At 41.6% G+C, this 27,292-nt stretch overlaps 2 protein-coding genes across 7 annotated transcripts in view; both read left to right on the forward strand.

Annotated features, from left to right (window-relative positions):
- The window catches only part of ATP5PF (ATP synthase peripheral stalk subunit F6), a 411,638-nt gene that overhangs the window by 11,142 nt on the left and 373,204 nt on the right, over positions 1-27,292 (forward strand). The window lies entirely within an intron of this gene.
- Positions 16,296-27,292, forward strand: part of APP (amyloid beta precursor protein) — a 249,330-nt gene continuing 238,333 nt past the window's right edge. For all 6 annotated transcript variants that reach the window (XM_012764451.2, XM_012764452.2, XM_012764453.2 and 3 more), the window contains exon 1: positions 16,296-16,520. In XM_012764451.2, the coding sequence (XP_012619905.1) occupies positions 16,464-16,520 (57 nt within the window). In that variant the 5' untranslated portion in view covers positions 16,296-16,463. The remainder of the gene's footprint in view (positions 16,521-27,292) is intronic.

The raw sequence follows: 27,292 nt of genomic DNA on the forward strand, positions 1-27,292 counted from the left end.
CATATTCCCAAGTCAGTTTCTTTTGCAAAAGACCTACACTTTGGTTCCTTAATTCTAACTGTCAGTCCCATTCCACCAACACTTGGTGTCATCTAAGAAGCAATATCTACTTCCTTGTGTTAAAATATTGGATTCCTTATTTCCTACTCTGTGAGCATTGGTGCATAGACATCAGAGGCATCCACTCAAATTTATTCCCCAGCCTATATCCTGTTATTTTCCTGCAAGGATGTCTGAGGGCTCTTTTTTCTGTTGCTTATCTCTTCATCACATCCTTTCCTCCATCTTCCTTCATGCCCTTTTATCTAGACATTGTCCTCCACTCTCCCCCAACCGACCTTGACAATTTAATTTCAAGTCATTTCGGTAGTAGATTGGCCAATTTCTTATCATGTGATCATCCACAAAATGCAAGCTCCTTCTTGCTTATAATATTCTGGAACCTAAATTTCAGGCCCAATAAATCAAATCCAGTTTTGCTACCACTTATATGCTAAGTGGTTGTTCACTTTCCCATCTTCCTTTCTCCTCCAAAGTCAGTAACCTCAACTCTCAGAAAATAAGAGAAGATCACTTCTGCACAAATGAGACTAAGCATGCAGACTAGATTATTAAAAGCCTGGCATGAGAACACACAGAAAAAAGAAACAGGAACCTCTGGAAGCTGACGCCGGCACAGATTCACCAGGAAATGCATGCCAGAACAACCTCTATTAGATAAATGTTGCCGATGTGGCATTTTTTGGATGTTAGCAGAGCATATGACTAAGAATCTCGTGATACTTTTCTGGACAAGCTATATTGGGTTAAATAATAACATAATTACATACAATCATACCTGGCTGACTTAAGATTGAATGAGTTATAGTATGCTTGCATTCTGAATGGAATGTTCCATAGAAATCATCCAACATACACAGCCTCATCACCACATCACCACCACCTACCTGCACTATCCACCACATATGTGGCTACTGAGCACTTGAAGTGTGTCTGCTCTGAAATGAGATGTGCTTTAATTGTAAAATGTGCACCAAACTTGGAAGATGTAAGCATCAAAAAAAAGATGTCAAATAGCTCAATAATTTTTATGCTAATTACATGTGGAAACAATATTTCACATACTTTGGGTAGCCAAATAGATTATTAAGTTTGTTTCTTTTCTTTTCCAATGAGGTTATTTAAAAATTTTAAATGATCTACGTGGTTTGAATTACATTTCTGTTCACTGTGCTGATTTAGACCAGCATGACCAATCTCATTGTCTCCTTTGCCTAGTTTGTAGGTGTCACCCAAGAAGCCCTAGATTCCCAGCTCATCCCTCATCACCCATCAGCCTTGAACCCTTCCCAACCAGATCCCATCCCCTATCTCTCCGCAATTCCTGAATCCCTTTCTCTGCCCCCAATGGAACCCAGTAGCACAGTTCCTCTACCCCTCACCTCCTCCTAGCACACTTCCCTTACATGCTTGTTCTAACTTGGTGGTTCTCAAACACATATCTGTGTTAGAATTACCTTAGAAGCTTTAAATAGATCAACATTCAGGCTCATTTTCAGAATGTTCAATCAGAACCTGTGGGGATGAGGCTTCTTACTTTTTTTTAACAACTCGCTCAGGTGATTCTAAAGCACAGCCAGGATTGAAAACTACCCCAGCTCTCTACCTACGCCAACACTGCATCCTTGCTAGCGAACACAGCTGGAGAAAAACACACAGTGTCCTGATTGATTTCACAAAATTAGAGACCAGTAACCTAAAGGGGATCTCTAAAGTTATCCAGCAATCCTACCATTTTCCCCTTGTCTGCTCATCAGCTCTATCTCTTAGAGAAATATTTTGCACCTTTCCTCAAAGGTCCAACTCCTCCATCCTCACTCGCAGCCCATGACCTTGCTTCCTATTTAAGTGAGAAAATAGAAGAAATCAGGAAAGACCTTCCACCTCCACATCTGCCCTCCTGTCTGCACATGTGTTCATATATATGTCTGCCTCCTCTCATGACTGAGCTCAGGCCTGCCCAGTGGAACTTTCTGTGATGATCAAAATATTCTCTGTTAGTGCTGTCCAGCACTGTAGTTACTAGCCACATGTGGCTGGCTATTAAACACTTGAAATATGGATAGTGCAACTGAGGAGTTGAATGTTAAACTGTCTCCCTTTTTAATTAAACTTAAATAGCCACATTTGGCTAATGTGCAAGACAACATAGCTGTAGAAGTTGGTCCTATCTGAGACCAATCCCTCCACTTGTATTCTGTGTGTCCTTCCCTCTTATATTCTAGGATATTGTTCCAACAGTTGTCCCCTCTCCTGCTTTGTCAATTTTCCCTTGTTACAGAATCATTCTCCTCTGCATACAAATATACTGCAATATCTTCTATTTAAAAATAACCCTCTCTTAGTATTCCCCTTTAGCCACCATATAATATTTTTTTTGCCTCTTATATAGCAAAAGTCCTCCAAAAGCACATTTTTATAATTGCTGACTCAAATTCCTCTCCCCTACTCTCTCTTGAACCCACTCCATTCCTACATCTATTCCTGCCACTCCCTGAACTGGCTCTTGTCAATGTCATCAGTGACCTCTCTATCACTAAATCCACTGGATCTGGTGGGGTGCTTCTCCTATTTGATGTACAGTATCTGCAGCATTCACCCCAGGAATCATTCTCTCTTCATGAAACACATTCTTGATTTGGCTTCTTGGAAACCACTCTCTCATTCTCTTCCTACTTCATTTGCTGCGCCTTTGCTTGCTTTGCTAGTTCTTGCTCATCTTAACAACCTCAAAATTTCCAAGTGCACTAGGCAATCCCAAGTGCTCTCTTTCTGCCCTCATTACATGCTAAGTTATCTCGCTCAGTATGATCTGTATCTTTACCCTGACCGCTCCTCTGAACTCTCAATTCATACATCCAACAGCCTAGTCAGCATTTCAAACTCAAAGATGAGTAAGCATCTCAATCTTAATGCTCCCAAACTAAACTCCTGGTCCTCCCCATTAAAACCTGCTGCTCCTGCAGTCTTTCCCATCATGGTGAGTGTTAACTCCATTCTTCCAGTTGCTATGGCCAAAAGCCTTCAGTCTTTTCTTTCTCTCACATCACACTTCTAATTCATCAGAAAATCCTTTTGGCTCTACCTCCAGAATATAGTCCAAAGCCTCCCTCTTCTCACCATCCCCCACCCTCTTATAAGTTTCCGCAATATCCTCCTCCTGGTTTTCCCTCCTATGTCCTTGCTTCCCTGCAGACCACTTTCAACATGAAAGCTCGAGTGATCTCTTTAAATTATAAGCCAAATCATGACTTTAGTCTGCTCAAACCCTCTACTGGCTCCCATTCTGCTCAAAGTACTTAAAATGGCTTTCAAGGTACTACACTATCCGGCCCTTTTCACCTCTGTATTAGCTTGCTATGGCTACCATAACAAAGTACCACACACTGGGTGGCTTAAACAACAGAAATACATTTTCCCACCATCTGGGAGGCCAGATGTCTCACATTCAGGTGTTGGCTGGGTTGTTTCTTTGGGGTTCTCTCTCCATGGCTTGCAGATGGCCATCTTCTCCCTATGTCTTCATGCATGGGGTCTTCACTCTGTGCCTGTGTCCTAATTTCCTTTTTCTTTGAGGACACCAGTCATATGGAATTAGAGCCCACCCTAATGACCTCGGTTTAACTTCATTACCTCTTGAAAGACCTTATCTGCAAACACAGTCACATTCTGAGGTACTGCGGGTTAGAGCATCAAAATATGAATTTTGGGGGGACACAATGCAGCCCAAACAACCTCTCTGATCTCACCTCCTATCACTATCCCCCTCATCCCCTCCACTGGAGCCTCCAGGATCATATCACTGTTCTTCAAGCATGTCAGACTTATTTCTGCCTCAGGAGCTATCCTCTATGCCCAAATCCTCTGTCCCCAAACAGTTGTAAGTCCTCCTCCCTCATGTCCTTTACACGTTTGCTAGGTCACTTCGTAGATGAGCCCTGTCCCCATCACTGTGAGCCTAACAGCAAGTCTCTTAACCACACACAAAATCTCTGTCAACCTCCTAGGTGCTTATTAAAATATTTGTTGAATGAGTGGATAAATAGAATATAGTCATTTGCAGATGGGAGTACATCCAAAGTTCAGCACCATGAGGGGTCCAGCAACTCTATCATTTAAGGCACAGTTTAGAAAAATCAGATGTTTGGCTTTGAGTAAAGAAGAGAGGCCTGAGGGGACATTGGATAATCATTTTGACTCTTCTGACAGTGTCCTGTGGATGAAAGCAGAGGCTGTCTTTGCATTTGGCATAACTCCACAGGATAGGAGTGAAGGGAAGGTAAATTTTAGCTCAGTGTAACAACACAAAAATTCTAGTGAAATGTTTTGTTTCCTGAAGCTGGCTCCCAATAATAGAAAATATGGAGGCAGAAGCCAGATGATTGTCTCAAGAAATTTGCAGGAGAGACATCTGCCTTTGTGGGAGGATCAAACAGGTCATTTCTGAGTTGGTTTCCAAGTCTAAGATTCTAGAAAGATAACCCGACTTTAGATAAGAAAAAATGTCACCACTTCGTACGGTATGGCTGGTCTCAGTGCCCCACTGTTTTCATGACTCAGGTCTGGTAAGATTGCCAGATCCGGGAAGCGCCACAGGATGAAATGAGATCGGGAACTCAAGGGAACTAGGGCCAAGCTTTGCCAATAAATATTCCTAGGACTGTGTACGAGTGACTCCACTCCTCTGGGTCTGCAGTAAGTTCTCGTCAAATTAAAGTCTTGGCCTTAGTGACCACTCCATCCCTTTAGTTCTAAACATTGTAATTCTAGATTATTTTTGACTCACAGGAACTGGAAGAGAGTTGTTAAGGAATGGGTTCAGATAGCTACAGTGTGTGTATGGGGTGGAAAAGGTGGGGCATTGGCGCACGTTCAGACTCAAGGAGAATCATGTTGAATCACAGGCTTCCTTATGGAGGAGTGCGGAAATGAGAGGAAAAAGTCCTCTGGGCCAGTTGTCCAATATGTTCTCTTCAAGCATGTGAAAGGTTAGAGAGCACCGAGCTTGAAAAATTAGGATGAAACTGCTACTTATTCAGAGACACATTACAGCAACTGCTTCTCACTCTCAAGGGACCAGTAAAGCTCTAAGCTGTGCTATGCTTTGGTTCGTGGAGACTAAATCTTACACTAAATGATTATCACTGAAGACTAATTCCAAAAACAAGCGGGTCTATGAGGGAACACACATCACAGTGCTTGACTGAGCTTCTTTGTTTTGATGAAATATCTTTCGTGGATGTTTCCTAGATGTTGAATTAATGAGACTAATAAGACAGCATTAAAGACTTGAGTTACTTCAGCTTGGTTTCTGATATCATTGTCTGCCTTTTCCTAGGTTTTGGGGGTTGTTTAGAGATTTTGGTGGAAAAGCACCAATCTTAGTAGGATCGGATTTTTTAACAAAATTTCCCAGTAGCTCTCAAGTAGTTGAGGCAGAAATGGTACAATTGACTTTAAGAAAATTTATGACCTGTTTTCTTTTATGTGGGTCAAAATTTAGTATAAATTTCATATTTTCCAGGATTTAAGACAGAATAGATGCTAGAGCTCTAGAATTATCTGAAAACCAAGATTTTTGTTTTCACTACTTTTCCTGTTTATTCCCATCTCATTTTACTCTTCCTCTGAGAAAGGAAATGGGGCTATTGGTCATTGTCTTGTACCAGGCTCATAAACTCTCCAGAACAAGGTGATTATGTGGACCCTTGGCTAGGTGAGATTTCAATAACAAAATCTGTTTTCACTGATAATAGGGAAACAGAAATGACAACATTCTTTTTTTATATTTGGCTTCATAAACCTTTTCCTTATATTTCTTTTTGGTGCAATAGTAAGGGCTGGCAGTTCTGCTTGACACCATTAGTGGTAAATGAATTTTTCAATAAGAACTAACAGAGAAAAACTATGGAAATTCTGATTTATTTTTTGACCCAGAGACTGCTCTATCTCTTTATGCCCTTGCTCTCCATGTATACTTTATGAGACATTTCAGCAAAGGCATCTCTCAAAATTAATCCAATCGTTGTCTCCTTCAATTCTCCTCCCTAGAACTCTTCACCCATCTTCACAGGGGTCCTGGCCACTTCTTGAGAGCTGGATGATTAAAGGCAATACAGTGAACTCAGGTGTTATCCTGAGGCTTATCTTTGTAAACCTAGCGAGACTTCTTCCTTTTCACATATGAAAATTTAAAGAGAAGTAGTCTAAAATGTGAATTGAATTCTGTCCCATTTCCCCCCCCCCCAACTGGGAAGAAGCTGGTCATATACTTGCACATCTGTATAATAAATATTCAAAGACTCTAATCCGGTATCTTCCATACAACACACATTTTAACTCCTACTTTAAACTTTCAAAATGCTTTTTAATGGCATCTTATGCCCTACTTTAAAATGTCTGTCAGCCTAGCATTTCTACTTTTTTCCTCTATTAATTTATTTTCAAGGGCATTCGTGGAAATATCTTTCAGTGGAAAGAATCCATCTGCTTTGACAAAAATGTACACTCTAAATCTTCATTTCTACAAGGGTCTAAAAAATTCCAAGAGTCCAGTTAGAAGGCTTCCAAAGCAGAGTTCCCTAAAGCTTGTATAACACTAGTCTCAGAAGTTGATGCAGTAAATAAAAACAGAAAACAGGGAGAGGATGGGATGCTACATTGGAGAGTTACCCTCTTTAAAATTCAAAATGCACATTAGCATCTTAAAGAGTTATAGGCATTCAAAAGTAAAAATATTTAATTTTATTTAACCTCTTATTTCTCAAATGTATTTGATTACATAATTTTTTTTAGGTATGCATGCAACACCTAGTAACATATTGCCGAGCCAGGGTTCCAGGCACATAGTTTGGAAATTGCGCTAGAAAATGTTATTCTTTGTTACTCAAAAATTATTATCCTAATGCATCTTCATATTGGAAAATAACCTTGATATGGAAATGGAACTCAGTTCTTTCTCACATGGTTTTTATAGGGTGTGATGGTTAATTTCAGGCATCAAGTTGACTGGGTTAAAGATTGCCCAGTTAGCTAGTAAAACATTTCTGGGTGAGTCTGTGAGGGTGTTTCTGGAAGCAATTAGCATTTGAATCAGCAGACTTGAGTAAAGACCCACCCTCAATGATGGCAGGTGTTATTCAAGCTATCAAGAGTGGGAAATGGACAAAAAGGTGGAGGCAGAGCAAATCTGCTGTCTCTTCTGTAGCTGGAACATATACCACTCCTGCTCTTAGACTTCAGAGCTCTAGGTTCTCAAGTTTTCAATATCAGCAGTCTGGTTCTCAGGCCTTTAGCCTCAGACTCAGCATTATACGAGTTTTCCTGGTTTTCCAGCTTGCAGAAAACCAGATAGATCTTGAGAATTCTTGACCTCTATAATCTTGTGAGCTAATTCCTATAAGATGTGCTCTCATGTATGCGTATATATCCTCTGTTTTCCTGGAGAACCCTAATACATAGGGGTAGTTACAGTTCATCTTCCAAATACTAACTAAATCTCCAAGTCGCTACTAGGTTCTTGTAAGTAAACATAAAAAACACCTGCTTATTTGTAATATCATGTTGTTAATGTCATCGAAACAGTTTTCAGTGCAACTGTTGGGGTTAAATCATCGATTATGATGGACAACGCCCACGTTTACATCTCCAACCTGCATCTGTCACCTTCCCTTCAAACTTTATTCATCATATTCAAGTTACTTCCTATTGTACATACTTTTGATCCCTACATACAAATTGAAAATTGAATCTATTATTTCCCATATTTAAAAAAAGTTTTCATCATGATGGAGACTCAGACTTTTGGGGGGAGGGGGGGAAATGGGCATTTATTGAAACCTTAAAATCTGTACCCCCATAATATGCCAAAATAAAAAAAAATATCTTTATCAATAAAAAAAAAAAGTTTTCAAATCACTGTTTCATCTTTGTAGTTCAGCATCATAATTAAAGGTATAAAGGTGAGAAAGAATCAGGTAGAAATCCTCCCTCCTGTCCCCCTTACTCTCGCACATCCTTTATGTGTGACATGAGTGTCAGCCCAACATAACTGATGAGTATTCAGTGAGATCCTGCCTGGAAGTCCTCAGGTTGACTCACAGTAAACCTCTGGTATCCTTATTGGTAATAATGTATCCTTCTGTGATTTTTTTCACAAACTTTCCACAGATCCCATCTGTGGTCATATCTGGAACCTCTGGCACATTCTTCTTCCTATTCTTCCCAATCCCAACTTTTTCATCCTCCAAATCTTCCTTTACCTTTCCCACCGACAAACTTTTCTCCAGAGATGATGCAACATGTCTGATTGCGGTTGGGAGACCAGTGGTGACCAGGTACCCACTGCTGCCTTTTCCATCTGACCTGAATTCCTCAGCTTCTCTAACACTAAGGCCTCTTCCATAGCTAACATCCATGTACCATCCCCATCATGAACACTCCTGATGTAGTAAATTAGTAATATATTAGATCACCCCCCTTTTCTTCTTTCTTTATGGTTCTTATCAAATCCTCGGCAAAATAAACCTCCTCCAGATGTCCCTCATTCACCCTTCCCAATGCCACAGGTTAGTAACTCCAATTTTCTTCTGATTAATTCCCATATACACCCACAAATGCAATGCTTTCCACCAGCTTGTACTTACTAATGTACTTTTTCACTGTACCTTTTTAAAATTTGAATTATTCTTATTTTTATTTGTTTAGAGATTAAATTTTCTATGTTGCCCAGGCTGGACTTGAACTCCTGGGCTCAAGCAATCCTCCCACCTCAGCCTCCAGAGTAGCTGGGACTACAGGTACATGCCACCATGTCCAACTCTGCTTTTTTTTTTTTCCCCCTAGATAAACTGAAGCTCTTTAAGGAGACACAATACATCAGGATTTTTTTTTTTATCTCACCCACAGTGGAAATATAAAAAATGTTGATGGATCCACCAATACTAAAAGCACTTTCATTTCTAAAGTTATATTTACTTTAACCGGAATAAATTACACATGGGAAAGAAAATGTTAATTGAGGGATATATTAAAGATAGGTGTTTGCTCAGGGACAAATGACTGCAGTGCTTCTGTTTAATTGTTGGTTTGTTTGTTTGTTTTGTCATTCATATATGTCCTAAATGCTCAAGGCTTCTCTGCCTGCAACCTTCCCATTCATTTTAGGTTTGTGTTAACACTTCTCTGGCTACAGCCTTCACTTAGACTTTGAAAGTTGAGTTACTCATCAAGGTGTCCAGGTATGCTGTCTCCTTAAGGAGAACATAAAAGACAATCCCCAGGTATGGTCTGTCTAGTGATAAAGAGATCTAGTTACCTTGGAGCATAATATCCCCTCAGCATCAATGTCTAGTCACCAGTGTTGAGTGTTGGCAGTGGCCCCAGGCCACAGCAATTCCTGGCTAGAGCTGTGGCTTCCTGCAGCTGCTGTGGGGAGTGACTGTCGTTGACCATGTGATGTGGTCCTTCATTATGCAGGACCAGCTCCATTATCTCAGCACCTCTGGCAAGCACCGTGCCATCTGCAAACAGGATGGATAGCTTTCCCGCACCTGGCACACACCCTGGGGAGTGGTGAGGGCTTTGCCTAATTCTCAGCACACCAGCTACAGCTCCATTCCTTCCTCTCCCACTCAAGAGAGCATAGTGGGATACAAGGTGAAAGTAGCCTCCTGTGATGGTAACTTTGAGTTTGCTCTCATTTATATTAAAATAAAAGTGGTGAATCACTTACAAATTTGGAACTTTCATTAGCAAAACATTACTTAGAGACCCACCTAAATAACACTGGGGTAAGAGCCACTGTGCTAACTGGCAGCCCCTGGTAAAAGCCCATGTAAGGAAAAAACCAGGACTGTGCCTGTCACTTGAGTGACAGTTATCATGAATTGCTATTCTCTCAAGAAGAGAGAATTGATTTCCAGGGTAAACCAGACACTATGCTAGGTGCTTTCTCAGTTCATCACTACACCACCTGATGAGAGGAGCATTTTTCAGAAACTGAGGCTCTGGTAGGTTCCATATCTAATAGGTAGTGGCCAGGCTTTCTCAAAGCCCAGATTCTTTCCCACCACAGCATATAGCTGCACTATTATCCAAAGTTCTGTAAGGAAAAAGAACTGCTGTAGTGCACACATGACTCCATTAAATCTTCCTGGTACTTGATTGATTTTCCTACTTCTTACCTCTGGGATTGGTATGTAGTGTTTATTTTTTTTTAATCTTCTCTTGTTCTTCCTTTTTATTCCATAAAATATAGGAATATTCTTTTACATTAGTCCTTGCAGCAACCTTGGAATTACCATCATTCCTCAAACAAGTTATATAAGCCAGCTGCCAATAGTGGTCCCTGGTTAAACATTTAATTTTGTTGTTCCATAGAGCTACTACTGAAATACCTAAGCCCATTTGTAAAATAGCATCTAGTTGATCTGAAGGCTGTCTCTAAAGCAGTTTTGTGTACCTATTGCAGAGAAGGACTAATTTTAAGAGTATTGTATTGTTTGAAAATATATGAACACGTCATAGAGGCACCAGTGAAGACCCAGAAATACAGCAGTAATTTCAAAAAAGGGCAAGTAGGCCGGGCGCGGTGGCTCACGCCTGTAATCCTAGCACTCTGGGAGGCCGAGGTGGGTGGATTGCTTGAGGTCAGGAGTTCGAAACCAGCCTGAGCAAGAGTGAGACCCCATCTCTACTATAAATAGAAAGAAATTAATTGGCCAACTATATATATAGAAAAAATTAGCCGGGCATGGTGGCACATGCCTGTAGTCCCAGCTACTTGGGAGGCTGAGGCAGCAGGATTACTTGAGTCCAGGAGTTTGAGGTTGCTGTGAGCTAGGCTGACGCCACGGCACTCACTCCAGCCTGGGCAACAAAGCAAGACTTTGTCTCAAAAAAAAAAAAAAAAAAAAAAGGGCAAGTAAAATGTCACATCCTTTGTCTACATGCAGGTCTGTTATATATGTGTAGTTAAATGTAGGTATATTAACTACCTACATTTAGTTAGTTGTAGGTATTAACTACCTACAATTAGTGATTATAGTAATCACTAATTATTAATGTAAGCATTTCTTTAGGTCTACTTATTGAAAAGAAAGAAAAAAAATCTTACTATGCAAAAAACTGCCTATCAGTGGGAGAAGGGATTTTATTATTAAAAACTTCAGTGCCATTTACATCTTAGACTTCTGTAGATACCGAAGGCTACAGTCAAGATAAAGAAATTGTTATTTATTTATTAATATTATTGAGACAAGATGTTACTCTGTTGCTCAGGCTAGAGTGCAGTGGTGTCATCATAGCCCACTGCAATCTCAAAAACTCCTGGGCTTAAGCGATTGTACTGCCTCAGCCTCCCTTGCAGTTGGGACTACAGATGTGCACCACCATGCCTGCTAATTTTTTTATTTTTTGTAGAGACAGGATCTCATTATGTTGCTCAGGCTGGTCTTGGATTCCTGGCCTCAAGCAATCCTCCCACCTCAGCCTCCCAAAGTGCTTGGATTACAGGCATGAGCCACCGTGCCTGGTGTAGATAAAGGAATTAATAATGCCCTTCTATCTTAGAGAAGGTACAAAGAGATGAGAGATGATCAACTCAGATCTACTTCTGGTCTTCGAAGAGGAATATGCATAAGGTTTGGAAGGAAAGACAGATTAAGAAGTGTGTGAAACTTGCACATGTCACCGTACCTGCCATCACAGATAATACCTAGCAATATAGCATTTTCACTGAAAATATGGTAATTCCCAACACTATCATAAGTCTGGAGTGGTCAAGTAATCCAAATATTCAACCAGGAAGCAGCTAAAGAAACTGCCCTGGTGACTTATGACGCATCCTGATTTCAAAAGGACATGAATAAAAAGTGGAAAGAATCCACTTCCAGGGAAGTATATTAGGGTCGCTTAAAACATAGGAATAGGCCGGGCGCGGTGGCTCACACCTGTAATCCTAGCTCTCTGGGAGGCCGAGGCGGGCGGATTGCTCGAGGTCGGGAGTTCAAAACCAGCCTGAGCAAGAGCGAGACCCCGTCTCTACTATAAATAGAAAAGAAACTAATTGGCCAACTAATATATATAGAAAAAAATTAGCCGGGCATGGTGGCGCATGCCTGTAGTCCCAGCTACTCGGGAGGCTGAGACAGAAGGATCGCTTGAGCCCAGGAGTCTGAGGTTGCTGTGAGCTAGGCTGACGCCACGCACTCACTCTAGCCTAGGCAACAAAGTGAGACTCTGTCTCAAAACAAAACAAAACAAAACAAAAACATAGGAATAATCTTAGGGTTGCTGTTATGGACTGTATTGTGTTCCCTCAAGATTCTTATGTTGAAGCCCTAACCCCAGGACCTCAGAATGTGACTGTATTTGGATAGGGCCTTTAAAAAGATAAAATAAGGCCATTAGGGTGGGCCCTAATCTAATCCAACAGGTATCCTCATAAGAAGAGGAGATTGGGACATACAGAAAGGGACATCAGGGATGTGTGCACAGAGGAAAGAGCCTGTGAGGACACAGCAACAGAGGAGCCCAGGAGACATTCCTTAGAATAATCCAACCCTGCTTATACCTTGATCTTAGATTTTTCTGGAACTGTGAGAAAATAAGTTTCTGTTGTTCAAGCCACACAGTCTGTGCTGTTTTGTTAGAGCAGCTCTAGCAAACGAATACAGATTTTAAATCTCAATAAATGTCAGTGTTTAAGCTTTGATAAAACTTTCTAAGGAGAAGTGTAAAAGGCCGTTTTGGTTATTTTCAGAGTGTGACAAGCACGGGAGGGGTAAGCCAGCTGCACGGGATCATGAGGCAACGCTGACGAGTGACAGAGAGAAAGTACAGCTCTTCAATCTCTATTTTTTTCTGTTGAGTTGAATGATCTTCAACCTGAAAAGGGCAGAAGAACGATTGATCACTTGTAATAAAGGTCAACAATTAGTGACAGGATTACAGAACAAGTCCTAGCTGTTCTAAAGGAGGGCCTGGTATGTCCCCCACTCCCAAATTCATAAATTGAAGTCCTAACCCACCAGTATCTCACAATGTGACTCTATCTGAAGATAGGGTCAAAAAGATAATTAAGATTAAATGAGGTCATCAGGATGGATCTGAATCCAATATGACCAATGTCCAAGTCTCCTTATAAGAAGGAGATGGATGGACATCTGCAAGCCAAGGAATGACACCTCAGAAGAAGCCAAACCCGCTGACACCTTGATCTCAGATTCTAGCCTCCCTAAATGTGAGGAAGTAAATTTCCAATGTTTAACCCACTTAGTCAGTGGTATTTTGTTATGGCAGCCACAGGACACTAATACAGGGCTCCTCTTCTGGCTCAGACTTATGGCTGCTTTTGGTGATATTTATGGGCCACAGAGAACAGCCTAAACACAAGATGACGGTAATGTGGCTCAATAGCACTATGTGTAAAGTAGGACCGGTAGATTTGGTAGTGAGCGTGACTAAGCTGAGTCTACAGCGGGCTGTAGTTATTAAATTAAAAATAATTAATTAATTAATTAAAAAAGTCAAATGCAACGTCAGACTGCAGACTGAGACAGGCAACAGACTGTTCCATACTGCAATGGTCAGTGTACTCTTGAAGTATTGTAAAAAGACACAGACAAACCAGAACACATCTAGACGAGAATGGCCAAGGGTGTGGAAAGAACCAGAAATCATGCCATTTACACAACTGTTGAAGGAAGTGCCTGTCTTACCTTGTGAAGAGAAGACTCTGGAGGCAGAAGCAACATGAAAACTGCTGGGAAATATGTAGAGATCTGCAGTGTGGAAAAGAGTTGCTCTGCTTGGTCACTGGGGATATGACAATGGTATCTGAGTGGGAGTTTAAAGGCAAGGGATGTGAGCTTTAAATGGGTTAAGAACTTTCCAGTAACCAAAGCAAGCCCAAAGATAGAGTGCACTGCCTAAAGAGCTAGTGGACATCTCCCAAATGGAGGCGTTTAAATCTAGAATGAGGATTTATTGTAGGATTCCAGCATACAGGTAGTTTGTTCCTTCCACAACTCTGTAGGCTTCTAACTGGGGATGTCCTTGTATTTCCTGTTCAGAGGATCTGGAAGATATCCCAGGGCACAAAATGGCATTAGACACAGAACAGAGGTGGTGGCTGAGAAGTAAAAAGCCATCAGGATCTCTGAGTAGTGATAGAACAGGAGATCTGAGAGGAAATGTCCATCATTCTGACACAGTCAGTGGCTAATCATCTTTCCCCAGGAACATCTTGACTTTGGAAAGTTGAGTGTCATGAATTTCAACAGTGGAAAGAGAAATTGCTAAGTCTAAGAACTTTTATTTTTACAGATTATGACCTCATCTCTATATTTTTGAATTTCATGCTCAATAAAAGTCTTTCTCTTAAAACAACAACAAACAAAACTGCTTCCTCCTTCCCAGGACTGGCTTCATGGGCATGCAGCCTATGCAGACTCATAGGCCCTGTGCTGGTTTAATGTTCAGCCATTGCCATCTTAAAATTCTTGATTTTGGAACAAAGGGTCTCATAGTTTCATTTTGCACTGGACTCTGCAAAATTTGTAGCTGGTCTTGCTCCCTCTCCATCTTTGAGTCACCCTCCTTTTTGCATTCAGTGTCTTCTTTTTTGCTTTCTTTGCTCATACAAACCTGGGACAAACAGGGAATTGTGGTGGTGGATGAATGTGTTTGTGAAGCAGTATGGAGCGGAGGATTGCCAACTGGGTTTTTCCTTTCTCTTTAGGCTTTTCCCTGCAGTCCCAACTTCCTGTCACTTGCTTGCTGCTAGACTTGGGAGAAGTTCCTTGGCGTCAATTTCCTGACTTATCAATGGGAATAAAAATAGCACTGGCCTCTTTGGCTTATGCAGGAAGTTAAATGACATAAAGCATGTAAACAACTATTGCATGCTAACAAATATTTGTCACTGCTTTTTGAGGACACTGAAAGGACATTCAGGGGAAAAAAAATAATCCAAAGGTCAGGACAGAATGCCTAGAGCAGGGAAAGAGAGATGACAACATTTAGGGAAGCTGGTAGAGAAATGCTGACTTCTCAGGAAGGAAGTCAGTCGGCATCCCCCTGGCTGAGTCATCACTCCACAAGCCTGGGCATCCTTGGTCGGCTGCACAATGAGCAGGGGAGAGAAAAGGCAGGCTGCACTGCAGCCCTAGGAAGGGTCAGAGCCCTCCCACGAGCCCCATGTGGGCTACTTGCTGGTGATGGATGCTACTTCAGGTCAAGAGCAGTGCATACATCTGGGCAGTTCTAGATCATTCTAGACTACCTGGACACGGGGCACTGAACAGTTTGTGTTTGATCTAGGAGAATGTGCCTTTGCAGAAGGCTCATGTCTGGAATTTAGGACAGACACAATGAAGAATAAGGACAGAGTCTGAGGTCAGAAATCCTTAGTGCTGGGGGTCGAATAAAAATCATCCCTCAAGATCTCTTCCTTCCTTTTACTTCATTTCCATCTCAGATGGATGTTACAGCTCAGTCTGACAAAAAAAAAAAAAAAAATTCCCCGACTGTCCTTTCTCTAAAAAGTGAAAACAAAACAAAACATGTAAAAAAAAAAGCCAACCCAAACAACTCCCAAACCAAAAGCCTTCCTTTCAAAAACAAGTAAATGGGTCGCCCGCTTCTTTCCCAGGTCCCACTCCTTTCCCCTTTGGTTCCTTCTAAAGATAGAAATTCCAGGTTTGCTCCTGGCTGCTTCTGACCGAAAGAAATGAGGCTTTTGCTCTCTCAACAAGCAGAGAAACCCTTTAAGCCTCGCTCGCTCCCATTCTCTTCCAGAACCGCCTGCCCCACCTCTCCAAACCCAGACAAAAAACCGAACTGCGGATAAAAAAACGCACCCGGGCAGCGGCCCTTTCTACGACGTCCCCGAGAGGCCTGCGGGGTCGGATGATTCAAGCTCACGGGGACGAGCGGCGAGCGCTCCCGACTTTTCTAGAGCCCAAACGTCCTACGACTCACCTTTCCCTGATCCTGCACCGTCCCTCTCCCAGCCCCAGACTCTCCCTCCTGCTGTTCCCGCCGCCCGGGTGGGCCGCCGGGCTGGGGGCGCGCGGGGTGCGGGCGGCGCCGAGGGCGCTGCACCTGTGGGCGCGGGGCGAGCGGCCCCTCCCGGCGCGCGCGGGCGCAGCTCCCCGGCGGCTCCGCTAGGGGTCTCTCTCGGGCGCCGAGCGGGGCGGGCCGCATCAGCTGACTCGCCGGGCTCCGAGCCCCGCCGCCGCGCTCCGGCTCCGTCAGTTTCCTCGGCAGCGGTAGGCGAGAGCACCCGGAGCAGCGCGAGCGCGGGGCCCCCGGAGACAGCGGCGGCGGCGCGGGCAGAGCAAGGGCGCGGCGGACCCCACTCGCACAGCAGCGCACTCGGTGCCCCGCGCAGGGTCGCGATGCTGCCGGGCTTGGCACTGCTCCTGCTGGCCGCCTGGACGGCTCGGGCGCTGGAGGTGGGTGCCGTGCCTGGGAAGGCGGGGGAGGCGGGCATGGCGGGGACCTGATCGCCCCCAAGTCTCCAATCCGGAGAAGCCGGGGGCTGTCAAGGGGACCCTTCGCCCCTCCGCCCCCGCCTGCGGGCGCCCCGCGCATCCCCGCCTCTGGCCCAGCCCTGCCCCGGGGACGCGCGCCCCGGCCCGCGAGGGGCGATCGGGCGAGGCGCTGGGCTCCCCGGGTCCGCGCCAGCCCGGGGCGAGAAGGGGAGGGGGCGACCGAGAGCTCGGATCCTGACTCAGTTCCTGCCTCGGGAGCGGGGGCCAGGGAGCCCAGAGACGCCTAGAGGGGAAATGGGGAGGGAGCACGTGGGGAAAACCGAAAACGCAGCGTCCCTGGGTCCAGTCCCTGGCTCCTAAATCACCCTTTCCTTTCTCTCGGGCCCTGGAGGAGAGGAGTCGGGACAGCTCGGGAAGCTGGGGCCCCCTCGCTTCGCTTTTCCTTCTCCGCCCCGTGTCCCCTCTCTTGTCACCCCCATCCCCCTTCCTGACCCGAACCTCCTCTCCCTTCCCCTTTGCGGCTGCTGGCCGCGGCCGCCTGGGTGCGACCCCAGCGGGCGCCTGGGTCGCCCGCCGCCTTCCGCAGGCAAACTTTGTGCAATTCCGCGTCTCCCTTTTGTGTAAGTTGCAAGGGATGGGAGGGGTCGGAGACCACCCCGCACCTTCCCCGAGCCTGGACGTCCCGGGCGTTCGTTCTCTGGCACCTTCACTTTCTCCCCGACAGGGAGGAGGTCCCCGGGAACAAAAGCCGCGACACCCCGCCCTCGTCGGCCCGGGGCGCGGTGGGCAAGCCTCGGTGGAGTCCGGGCGCCGCCGACGCTCCCGCCCGACTCCCTTCCCGGGGCTGCGCGTCTGTCCCGGAGGGGGCTGGGACCCTGCTGGGGCTCCTGCAGCCCCTGCCTCGGGGCTCCTCTGCCTCCCACCCCCGGATCGCCTCCGAGGCTCGTTAATTCTGAGCGGGGCTGTGAAGTCCTTGGGGGGAGATAACGCGGAGAGCGGGGTGCGCGTCTGCAAAGGGCAGAGGCGGGTGGAGGGAAGGCACGGGCTCTCCCCTCCTGCGCATCCGAGGAGGCGTTTGTCCGATTAAGGCGCGGCCTCCTCCCTGGCTGCTGTGGGGACTCTGGTTTAGTCCCCGTGGAGGCGCAGGATGCAGGGGAGGGTCCGCAGGGTCTGTTTTGGGGGGTGCGCATAAAAGGACTGAATTGAGTGAAGATTAAGACGGAGAAGATGGCGCCTCTGCAGTGCAGCAAAGAAAAGCTCTGTGGAGGCTGCAGCCTGGTGAAATCCACCCACCACTAGGTGTATAACAAGTCTTCCCCATTCATCCAACTCTGGAACATTCAGCTAACGCCTCTGTGCAAGGACTATTTTTCTTTTTATCTAAAGATGCTTAGAAGTTGTTTGCGTGACAGTTGGGGCCGAGGAGGTTGTATTTCGCATCGATTGGGTTCCCGTTTGGTATCTTAACCACATGCAACCTTCCCTCCCCATTCTCCCCCCCCCCCCTTTTCCCCCTACCTCATAGTAATTTTCCAGAAAAGCAATTTCCATAATTCTACTGAGGTTGTACAGACAATCACACCATTACAGTTTTTTAGTTACCTAATTTGCAAGGTCATTGAACTTTTTCCCTTCTGATTTTTACCCACAAGTGGCTCAGGAATCACCTTAGGGCTAGTTAAGGCAGGTTGTTTTAAGAGTCCGACGATTTGGCTTTCCTTGTTTTTTTTTAAAAATGCACTTAATTAAGGGAATTCTGATTTCTCCGGTAATTATTTCAGTTTTCTTGAATGGTCTTAATGTAAATTAAAAATACAAATTAAGTAATTAAAGGCATGTCATAACCTTTATTTTTGAAGCTTTTTGTCAAAACTTAAATATTTAAGTTTCTTGAGCAATATTTTTTCCCGTATAAAAAGAGGCAGCATGTAGGCAGATGAATTTTTTGGCCTGTATAATTGCATTTCTTTTGCTCTTTCTGCCATCTTTTTGGACATTTTCACTAGCTATTTTCACCTCCTTTAAAGGGCGGAGGTGAGAATCACATTAGTCCATTTTGCAAAGTGCTGTTAGAAGGGTAGGTAATTCACTCTAATGAGGTTTGAGGGGGATTTATCCAGCTCTGTGTCCACCGAAAAGATGTAATTGCATGTTGAACTGTCTTATAGGGCTTAGAAAATAGGTCTGCTGCAGGTGGCTCTAAAAAAGAAATGAATAAGGGCAATAATAATGGGGCCTTGGCTTGCAAGGAAGCATCCTTATTGGCTGTGTTGATGACTTTGCCTGGTATAGTGGCAGAGGTATGAGTTTAACAACTCTCACATGCATTTATTTATTTATTAAAACTTGCTTCCTCTTAATTTTATTTTCCTATATTGAGGGCTTAATCTAATGACAATCATCTCGCCTTGGTGGTGGTGCTAATTCACAGATTATAGAAACCTACTGCTAGTGGCTAGTACTGCCATAATACTCGAGATTGTGAAGCTCAGATTTGATGGTGATCTATTAATATAAGGAGTCACTGTTTCTTGCTAATCAGTGGGAAACCATGATAACAGGCAGGCTGCAAAAGCTTCTTTCTTGTCACCCTAACCAGCAGAGGTTCCTGAATGGCACTTGCAAGGCTATTAGTACTGCAGAGAAGTTACTAGATGAAATAACAATTCCTGGTCCTGACTGAGGAAAGGAAAAGGAACATGCAAGATCACAAGGTTAAATTAGGAATGACAATTTAAATAAATTAAAAGTGAATCATGTGATCAATTGAATTGTGTATTAGTTTGCAGGAAAAGGGAGAGGTTAACTATATGGTTAAGGCTCTTCTGTTGCTAGAAAATCTCTATGTTACTATTAATGGTGTGCTAGAGACTTCTATGCAATTACTTATATGAGTGTTGTCAGTCATTCTAGAAATAAGCTTAGCTATTATTTGCCTTTCATGTGGCCACTATCACTGAAGAAGTAGATTAAATTCAGTAGAAATGCATATTCTGTTTCTGCAAATTTTATTGCCTTAAGAGATTTACAAAGCATCTTTCATTAATACATTTCTTTTAAAATCTCTACCTTATTATATGAATTGCAAATGTAAAGATAAACCTATACAAATGTACTTTAAATGTAAAGCTTCTAGAATGTGAGGTTTAGTTTGACTGCATACCTCAGTACATCCCTTCCCTCCTCCCCTGACTCCCAGGAAGTTTAAAGGGTAAATAAAACCTGCACATGATTATAAAAGAAAGTAGAATGTGCTAAGAACCAAAAGGAGCAAACAGATTGGGTGGTATATACTGAGTAAAAATGTTAGAGTAAACATCCTGTATTTAAAAAGCAAAGGAACAATGGAATGACATAATCCTGGAGCATTTCCTAGTAGTAAATTTCCAGCCAGGTTTGTATCCTAGGTCTGGGGATGGAGGCAAAGTCTTTGCATGTACAGTGTTTGTTTACATGGCTCTCGCTACCTCTCCCCTCCCTGTCGTGTGCGCATGCTCCATGCCCACTTAGACACACACACACTCTCTCTCTGTCTCTCTCTCTCTCACACACACACACATACACACACACTCAAGGGCCCACCCAAGTGTGTGGGCAGGGACTTTGTCTTCATCTTTCCATTTCTAGTGCCTGGTTTAGAGCCAGGTGCAGGTGAGGTTTTTAAATAATGAAAGAGGGAGCAAGTGTGGGATTTGATTAATCTCTCCAACTATTCATTAGGGAAATTTTTCTTGGTCTCTTTTTGGGCCAAGCCCTGTCCCTCATCCCTGAAGACATCTTGGTGAACTCAACAGTCTTTTCCTTCATGAAGCTTCCAGTCCTGTGGGGAAGACAGACAATAAACAAATCATTATAAATATAAGCTTACAAACTGTGGCAGATGCTAGTGCAGAGTACTCTCTGGAGAGGAGTAGGGAATTAGAAACAAGGAGTTGAAGGGATCAGAGAGCTCTGATGCAGTATCTTCAGTGGCATCTTGATGGAGGGGACTATATGATGAAAAAAGTGATTTGCTGGGCAGCAAGGAGAAGGGTGGGAAAAATCCAATTTTTTTGTTTTTGTTTTTTTGCTGGTGGTTTTCTACCTCACTATGATTGATTATGAAATCTTTTCCCTTTTTTTTTTTTTAAGTTTACAGATCTCAATTGGCTTTCTTTGATTCTAAATTCGGGCAATAATTTATTCCATAGAGTAAGTTTTCTAATGAGTCGAGCAGAGAAATTCGGCTTTATAGACAGAAAAGGACCAAAGAAAGCAGGAAAAAAAAAATCTTATCCTTTTCGCAGTGGGATCCCAGCTGCAAATATGTAAAGTGGGGGTTGATGCTAAATGCTATCTTCTGAATTCCCCTGGGAATGCTCTCACCCTGTGAGTCTCACAGCCAGTATGCAGATACACCCCTCTGCATGTGTGTGGGAAGACAGAAGGTGTCAGGCTGGGGAAGCTAAGGAGAAGGAATGAGCTTGCCCTTGAATGAGTAGCAAATTTAAGCAATAAAATGTATATTTCTTATTTTTTTGTTGTTATAAAAAGAACAACAGACAGTACCCAAACCCTCAGACTGATTTTGCAAATGAAAACCTTAGTGAAGAGGAACATGTTATGTAACTATTTCTTCAGTTGAATGTAGAAAGCTTAAGAAATAACCATTTTTGTGAGGACACTAGTATTTTTCTTGCAAATAAAAGGTCTGATAAATTTTCTTTCGGATTGATCTTAGTTAATAGATACACTTTACTAGTACCTCCTTAGAAGTAGAACTCCACCAAAAACTGGATTAGGATGATCATTCTAGGGATAAAGTCATTTATTAAAAGAAAAAAAGTCTTTATGTGTTTATCAGTTAACAGTTTTATGAAAAAGTGATACTTACTAGATTACCTCGTTCACAGAGGGCTGCAGAAGATTCGGGTTCACATGTATTAAATCTTAGCTGCAATAGGGAGCTAAGAGGCCATTTTATTTACATTTATTTTGTGTGGCTACATTTTGAAGAAACATGCAATACAGATTTAGCTTGAATGTTTCTAGGGTTATCATTTAGGAAAGAAGATAGTTGAAATGGGGAAGATGAAAGATTTTTAGATCCCTAGCTCTATGGAAAGAACTGGAATTGTTCTCACCTTTATAACGTTGATTTCCGTGCCAGGCATGATATTAGACCAATAACACTGAGTCATTCTCAGGTGTGTCAAGAAGGCAGCATTGCACACTAATCAAGAGGTGGACCAGGGCAAGAGGTTCATGGACATAAATCCTGGCTCTGTCCCTTTTGAGCTATTGACTATGGGCAAGCTTCTGTGCCACGGTTTTTTCTTTGTAAAATGAAATATAGCCTTTCTAGTTATTGAGGATTGAATGAATATACATGTAAAATCTTGAAACAGAATATGAATTAATATGTGTGTACCCTGATGGCACAGTATAGGCACTATGTAAGTGTTGGTTACTACCATTAGATATGAAGATGATGATGATGTGAAATGGATATATTGAAGTCTCACACATAGTTGAAAGTGAAAAAAATAATCTGATGTTTCACATAATGAATGACAAATTAGTTTACTTATTGGTCACTTAAGACTATTGCAAGAAATAGGCAGTTTGTTCTTCATGAGAATGAATGAATTTGGTTTAAATTTGAAAAGCACATTATCTCAGATAAAATTTTCAGGATACATATGTTATAAAATTTCATTTATCAAATATATATATTTTATATTTCAGTTGGCTTTTGGAAAAATATTAAAATAATTCATGCTCATTTACAAATTTAAAACAGTACAGAAATGTACAAAAGCATAAGTAGTTTCTACACAGTGGGAAGGAGCTATTTTTAATGTTGCACATGCTGGCATCTTGCCACACGTCTTATACTGAGCAAGTTTATACACTGGCTTGATTATTAACGCAACTATTAGTTGGCTATCAGCTCTGTGCAGGGAGCTGTGAACAAGCTTGGTTTAGTTTTTAGCAAGACCTTTTCTAGAAAAATGAATAAACAGGCTTTGCCAATCTGGGCAGAAATGGAAGATTTCAAATGCCAGCAAAAGAATTTTGGTCCTAGAATGGAAGCCTGAAGTGATGTTCACCCAAGGACAAGCAAACCAAAAAGCAGACTGCTTGAGAATGCAGCATTTCTCTGAGAAGTCAGTTTCAAAATAAGATGGATTTATATAACCAGCCATAGTGTGGCTATCACATCTTTAAAACTTTATAGTAATCTACTGCTTTATTAAACCACACATTTTTTAAAAAATCAGTATATTTGCAGGGGCAGTATATGTAACCTTAACAATATTTGTACCCCCATACTATGATGAAATAAAAGGAAAAAAATTTTCGTATAAAAAAAATCAGTGTATTTTGCTCATAAAATAAAAGGTTTTCAATCTGAATTTCAAAATTAAGCTAAGGATATTTGAAAGCTTTGAGTACAAGAAACTGGGGATACTGTGATTAAATTATGATTAGCTCAAAGAACCAAAGTCCCAAGGAATCTATGCAGATTTTTGTTAACCAGCTCATGTATTTATGATTGTTCTACTCAACCAAAACATAACAAGAAGGGGGTTTAAGTAGGAAGATGTAACTATAGAAGCTGTATTTGTAATAAACTTCCTACTCAGAGCTTGTACAGTGAGGAGTGAATGAGATAGTCCTAGAACCACATGTGGAGGGTTAGGGGAGGTCTGTGAGCAGGGTTAGGGAAGAAACATTTCCGTAAAGGGAAAAGGATAAGCCTGTTTTGTAAATGAACAGATCCTGATGAGCAAAGTGCAGTGATTTCTTAAGGTCATGTTAGTGATGGACCCAAAACAGTGTTTGAATCTCCTACTTTCCAGATGATCCCTTCCCCCCCCCCCCCCCAGTGCAGAAGATTTTCAGGTGAGAAATTTGATTCAACAAGAAAAATTGTTACTTTTTTTGGTTTTGGGGTGATTTTGTTGATGGGAATTGTTCTTTGCCTGATTCTTTCTCTAAGAGAATCTAATAATTTGCTCTGGGCTTTCAATCAGCTTCCAAAGAAAGCCTCATACTATCGTCATTGAAAAACATAAGGAATCCTAGGTGATAGAGACTGAAATGTTACTTTTCAGCCTTAAAGTAAATGTATGAGAATAAGAGATCTGTAGTATAAAGAAAAGTCATTTGTATTAAGTGAAGAAATGCATTATTACTCTTGTTGCTTTGATAAATTTCAAAGTTTTAATGACTGTAATATATTTTAACCTCATGGACACATTTCACAGGAAGAAAAACAAGAAATTTAATCCTACCATTGAGATATATTTGTGTGTTTTAGACCTACACTCTCACCCCTAGTTACTACAAAGTCGTTTGTTCAAGTTTTCCTTGTATGTGCATATTTGGTTGTGATTTTACAGTAAAATTAGTGAGGAAACATACATTTTTTAATAGAAAGTAAAGAAAATGGTATTATCTATTAAGGTTTTATTCATCTTAAAAAGGATTTTTATGTCTGCTTCTACTATTGGATGAATTTTCAAAAGCATACTTGCATTGTTTTTATAAATATTACTCAGTTATTTTGTTTGCAGTTGAATTGAGAGATACACATGATAGAGATAGCACTATTTCTTAACCATATTTATTGATTTTTTTTCTTTTCATCTTTCGAAGATATCCTTATTTACTTTGCAGGTTGAACCTTTAAATCTGATGCAAAGTTTTTGAAATCTTCGCTTAAGTCTTCAGAGACTAACATTAAAACCCATCCATCATGTGAAAAGTCCTTTTTGATAGCAAATATTCCCCATTTTGGTGCTCTTAATTGCTTAATATGGTTCATTTAAAACAAATATAGTGTTGTCATTGCAGTCTATTAGTTTGAAGATCTAAGAGTTCCTAAGAAACTCTCATAGAAATGTGAAAATATGCACATTAATCATTCTAAGAATAATTTATTCACAGATGCATTATATATTATCATACAGGTATATTAGTTAGCAGTTTAAAATTAAAATCAAATTTGTGTAGAAAAGTTACTAGCTAATTTTTGTACATAGTAAAACCTAGATTCTTATGGGCACACCCAGATAAAGAAAATTCACTCTTTCATTTCACAAATATTTTTGAGGTTCTTGCCTCTTGTGGGTAGACAAATAAATACAAGATAGTAGGTGGACTTGGAAAAAGTTAAGCTGGGTAAGGGGTCTAGAGGCACACCGTTTGGAAGGAAGTATATTGTGTGCGTGGCAGTTTATGTAGTGTTATCAAAGAAGGTCTCTGATCTGTTCACTACCCACAGGTAAACTTAGATATCTGGGGGAAAGAACTATATTATATATTTACTCTGATGTAAAAGAATAATTGGAGACAGAAGACCTACTTTGGGTAGTTAAATATTAAAAACAGGTGGTAAGGGAGAGAAGTTAATATTGATTATGATTCAGTAAGTTAATGTTCAGTCATTTGAAACTCTATTTTAGAAATTCAGTGGCTGAGCAAAAATGCCTCCTTCTTGAAATGTTTCATACCATGATTGATTGGGAGATTTTCAGTTGAGGGTGCTTAGAAATGATTTTGTGTGAATAAGACAGGAGTTTTGAAAGGAAATATCATCTATTGGAATTAAATTGGCCATCAAAATGAAAATTTCATTGTCATTGTTTTTTATGTTTGCTGCTTGCTTTTTTTTTTTTTTTGCCATTTTACAGCTAATATTTACTTTTTGCTTTAGTGTGAAAAGGATAAAAATTGGCCCTTTTAAAAATATATTGAATTCTGTTACCTCCGTTCTCTAAAAGAATTGTACTTTTCAAGTTCAAGGGCTTGAAGCCAACGCCACTATATACCATTAACTTGATGGATATTGAAAATCTAATTGATGTCATTACTGTTAGACTTGCTAATGTTTTCTCAGTCTTGTTTTTAATGTTTTATGTCAAGTGTTAAATCATCTTACACCACAAGACTCTAGAAAATAAACCTAATAAAAGTAAACCAAAATTTAAAATCCTGTAGTTGTAATTGTTTTGTCCAGGGGGTGTGGGGGTGTGGTACTGAGTAACCCACATGGCGTTTGCATGTGAAGGCAGCTTACATGTTGCTGCTCCTTGAAGAATCATGAAAGGTTCTCCTTTTAAGAGAACATTTGTGACAAAATTGCAATTTTGGAGTCACCATCTGCTTGTTCAGTGAAATAGGAGAGAAGAAAATCCCTGAAGGAAGCTGGAAGATTTCCAGGTGATGGCAGGGTGGCCATGTGACTGGCGGAAACTGAGTGGAAGCCAAGGCTGTTGGGTAGAGATGGTCTTCAGACTATATAATTTATCAACAGGGCCATTAGAGCTGTCCAGGAGGAAGATAATGAACATTGTGGTGACAGAGGGTATACTTAAGTTGGAGACAGACCTACCTTGTTTCTGGGCAGTTCCATTCTTTGTCTTTATTTACTATTTGAATATTTCACTTCAGTTATGAGAGCTGGATTCAAAGGTTAAATTTATGTCGTTGTGAATTTTCTGCATCATGGTGTAAGGCACAGATGGGAAGTGTTCAGTGTGTTGGGAGTGTTTCTTATATGCATGTGTTATTAGTTTTACTTACTATTTTAATAAATAGCCTATGAGGAGATGAGAAAAAAATACTAATATCAATAGAAGTCTTTTTCCTGGAGAAACAAAGACATTGTTTAGACTTATGAAAAAAATCTGACATGTTGACTTCATTGCTCAGTTGCTGATTCCTATCAGAGGTTGAACACATGAAAGCCCAACCCAACCCCAAACCTATGCTTCTTCTGTTAGCCAACCAGGGGAAGTTTTAATGCAGGATATTTTAATTGGCTATTTGGATTATGCATTCATCTGTTCTGTCTCCACTCCAAATTTTCTCAGGGCATTTGTGATTGACTTCTGTGATGTTGACACTGATTTTGGAGTTATGATTTTTTTAATTACTATTACTTTACTATCTCACTATTTCTGTCTCTCATCTTGAATTTTTAAAATCATCATTCATTTTATGGACATCCTGGATGGCTTATGTTATAATTATGACAGGAGCCCTAGAACCTGGGTGGGACTGTGAATAAACAGAGAGATAACTCAGTCAGTGCCTTGAGGAGTTTCATAGCCTAATGTAATGGGCAGAAAAAGAGATACAGAAATAATTGGATGCAGGATACTTGTATAGAGGTTGTAGTCTTTATAGAGAGAATGCAGGCAGCACTTGAACTGAGTTTCAAGGATGAGTGGAGGTGAACTGTTGCATGGAAGGGCTTTTCAGACAAAGAACAGCAAGGGTGTGGAGGTTCAAAAGAAGAAGCCATGGGTTTGTGGGTGAGAGAGATGGTAGGTGATTACAGGTTTTGGATGCCCTCGATGAATTTGAACTTGAGTTTATTAGCACTGGGATACTTTCAAATGTTCCTAAAATGGAAGTGACCATTGATGACTATGGTTCAGTTAGGTTTAGGAGCTTTTGCAGAAGGCCTTGTCAATGTCTCACTTAATCTCATTGGCCAGATGGTGACATTTACCAGCCTCCCTGGCTGCAAGGGAGGCTGGTAAATGTGCTCTACTAGCTGGAAGCATTGCCACCCGGAATACATTCCAGGTTCTCTTCTTAAAGGAGGGGCAAGATATTGGGTGACAATTGGCATTCTGGGATGTAGAGGAAATATAGTACTGTAGGGATGTAGAGAAAAACGGGTAGACTAACATTTTGAACCAAAGCAAACATTTTTTGTGGGCCATTAGAGTAGG

The sequence above is a fragment of the Microcebus murinus genome, chromosome 1 (genome assembly GCF_040939455.1).
Source record: "Microcebus murinus isolate Inina chromosome 1, M.murinus_Inina_mat1.0, whole genome shotgun sequence".
Classification (NCBI taxonomy): domain Eukaryota; kingdom Metazoa; phylum Chordata; class Mammalia; order Primates; family Cheirogaleidae; genus Microcebus; species Microcebus murinus.